General features: G+C 37.0%; 1 protein-coding gene across 1 annotated transcript; it reads left to right on the forward strand.

Moving 5' to 3' along the window:
• The first annotated feature begins 2108 nt into the window (after positions 1-2108).
• Positions 2109-2654, forward strand: LOC133785174 (uncharacterized). The gene has a single exon (XM_062224429.1). The coding sequence runs from the start codon at positions 2109-2111 to the stop codon at positions 2652-2654; it is 546 nt and encodes a 181-aa protein (XP_062080413.1).
• Positions 2655-3300: the final 646 nt, after the last annotated feature.

Below are 3300 nucleotides of genomic sequence, written 5' to 3' on the forward strand. Positions count from 1 at the left end.
TTAGAATTTATTAATTTTGGTTTAAAATAGTTTTCTTTTCAATTTTAGACAACTCCTTTGGGTTCGATCTCGTGCTTACATGAACACTATAAGGCGAGTTGCGAGTTATAAATATTTAAAACATACCTGTTTTGGGTCCATCACCATATAAGGCGAGTTGTGGGAAATGTCGATTGTCAAGGGTATGAACTCAACACCACTAATCGAGGCTCACCAAAAGTTGCTAGATGATCTTTTGGTGGCCCATACCTCAGTGACTGACACCTGACATCTAACCCAGGTCTGAGGACCAAAATCCTAGACCTAAGAGATGGGAAAGTAAAGAGAGCCTCTCGGAACATGGCCTCATATAGAGACATCCTATCCTCGAGAAAAAGCCTTGAGGCGTGCCCTCACTTGGAGACATCCACGACTTGGCTGGACCGGGTTTACTGCAAAAGTTCACAATCTAAGAACTTCATGAATTGTCGCTAATTACTCCTAATTGCCACGTGTCGGGTGGCGAAAACACGGATAACACTTTTGATTCAATTATTTAACTAAGAATTTGTATTGAAATTAATATTAAAATATATATAATAATAATTGGATGAAAACAAAAAATATATATTTATAAACATATTACCAACTTAAGTTAACAAAGTTGGTTAATTAATATAAAAAGATGTCTTAACAATAAAATTGTGACGGTTGCTTCTGACGCACCTCCATTAGCATACATTGTATAATACAATTTGAAATATCATTATCAAGAACTTACAAAATAAACAAAGTAAAAAACTCAAAAGTATAAAAATGTATAGACAGTTATTCTCCCCATCCTTTTGAACCCACTTAGTATCCCCTCAAGAAAAAAATACCCCACCTACTAATTGTTCTGTAATGACTTGTAAGTTGTCTTTAAGATCCCAATAAGGCGCCCAGATTCTAGATCCCACAATAACATGAGAAATTATATAAATTTAATACGAAAATATTAATTAAAAAATTAAAAATTACCATTTCAAACTATAGTTCGGGTAAAGACTGAATCTTGACGCTAGTATATTTTTGCTTTTTTTGATTCTCCTCATTGATCTTGGAGCATTCTGCGAAAATATTGTATTAGTGATTTGTTAAATTAACAAAGTTACATAAAAATGAAATCATTTTTGTAAATACTTTCACTTCAAGATATTCAAAATACTTGAATGCCTCTAGTCTTTTGCAAGTGATAACCACTTGAGCGGATGTTTCAGTTTTTAAATGCACCTTCAAATTGTTCTTCTACTCTTTCTAACGATCTACCCAATGTTAGACTAGTCACTTAGTAGTTATGTTAATGTTCTTAACTGTATTGGTGAAGTTAGTTATTCGTTTGTAAAAGTCTCTTTAGTTTCTGTTTTGTATCTTTTGACTCATATTGTAACTCTCGTTCTAATATAAATAATAGTGTTACTCAGCTCTACCATCAACTGGTTTTGAGCCATTTCTCTCATTGTATCTGAGTGTTCACATGGTATCAGGCCTTTGTCGATCCAAGATTCGAGAAACTTCCCAGTCTCTCACTTTCAAGAAACTTCCCAATCTCTCACTTTCTCTAGTGTTCAGTTCTTGTGCTTTCCCTCTCCTCCAGTGGCGATTCCATCCTCTGGTGATTACACCCCTCCTGCTCAATCTCCTGTTCAATCAACAATGGCACCATCCTCTTCATTCTCTGCTCTCACTGTCCAACAACGGCAATTTGTGACTTTATCCCAAGCTCTAAATCATGTGCTTTCGGTGAAACTTGAATGCACTAATTTTTTACTGTGGCATGCACGAATGGAGATTGTTCTTTTTGCAATGGAATTGAAAGCTTTCTTGATGGATTTGAAGCTACACCTCCTACTCATCTCGATGGTTCCATTGACTCCAATCCAGATTTTCTTGCCTGGTGACGGAAGGACAGACTCATCCTCAGTTGGTTGTACTCTTCCTTGACTCTTGAACTCAAGTCTCAGATCTTCGGCCACAATACTAGTGCAGTTGCTTAGGCTGCCTTAAGTCAAATCTACTCCTCCACATCAAATGCCAGAATTATGCAACTCAGGCTTCAACTTCAAAATATCAAGAAATGAGGGTCTTCAATGATTGACTATATTCTAAAAGTCAAGACCCTATCTGATCAACTTGCCACTACCTCTGAAAAAGTCTTTGATAGGGATCAGGTTTTGTATCTTCTTCCCGGGCTTAGTGCTGACTACAACTCTTTTATAGTGTCAATCACTTCTAAATCCAAAGGTGTTACTTTTGAGCATGTTACCAACTTACTTCTTGCTCATGAATCTTGCTTGGAACAACAACTTTATGTTGATGAATCTACGCCAATTGTTGCTAATCTTGCTTATCGACCATACTCAAACTCTCATCGCCAACAATCTTGGAATCATTCTTCAAGGAAAAGTCATTTCTCCGGGCCATCATTCCACAATGCCCCAAAGAACAATTCTTCTGACCGAGGATCTTCCACTGGTTCAAGAGTTACTTGCCAACTCTGTCTTCGCCTAGGCCATACTGCATATCAATATTACAGAAGGTTTGATCCACATCTACCCCCACCCAATGCCTCAACCTCACTTCCTACACCACCCATCTCTCCCATGATTACAAAATTCCAACACAGTTGCCGATGATACATGGCTTCTTGACTCTGGAGCATTTCACCATCTTACCCTAATCCTCTGAATCTTGATAGTCAATCATCGTACTCTGGCAATGACTTCATAACTGTTGGTAATGGTCATTCTATCCCTATGTCTTCTATTGGTCACACTTAACTTCATACCTCTGCTCATTCTTTTAATTTACACAATGTTTATCATGTTCCTAAAATATCAGCTAATTTGCTTTCTGTTTCAAAATTTTGTTCTGATAATGTTGTCTTTATTGAATTTCATTCAAATCGTTACCAAATAAAGGACCTCCTCGCGAAGAAGTTGATTCATCAAGACTATCTTGATCATGGTTTATATATTCTTCAACCTGTTCAAGCACTCAAGGCTTCCTCTCCTTCACAACTCCACTCCACATGTCATACAACCTCTGTCAATGCTATACAAGCTTTTCATTCTATTATTACTTTTCGAAATGTAAAGTAGACCCCTGCAGCTATTTGGCATGCACGGCTTGGTCATGCTCACTCCAATATTGCATCACTACAATAAACCTTTTTCATACAATAAAGACCATCTTTGTCAATATTGTCAACTAGCAAAGAGTCATAGGCTTCCTTTTGCTTTATCTACATCTCATGCTTCACAACCATTACAACTAATACAC

This window comes from Humulus lupulus, chromosome 6 (assembly GCF_963169125.1).
Source record: "Humulus lupulus chromosome 6, drHumLupu1.1, whole genome shotgun sequence".
In the NCBI taxonomy this organism is placed as follows: Eukaryota; Viridiplantae; Streptophyta; class Magnoliopsida; order Rosales; family Cannabaceae; genus Humulus; species Humulus lupulus.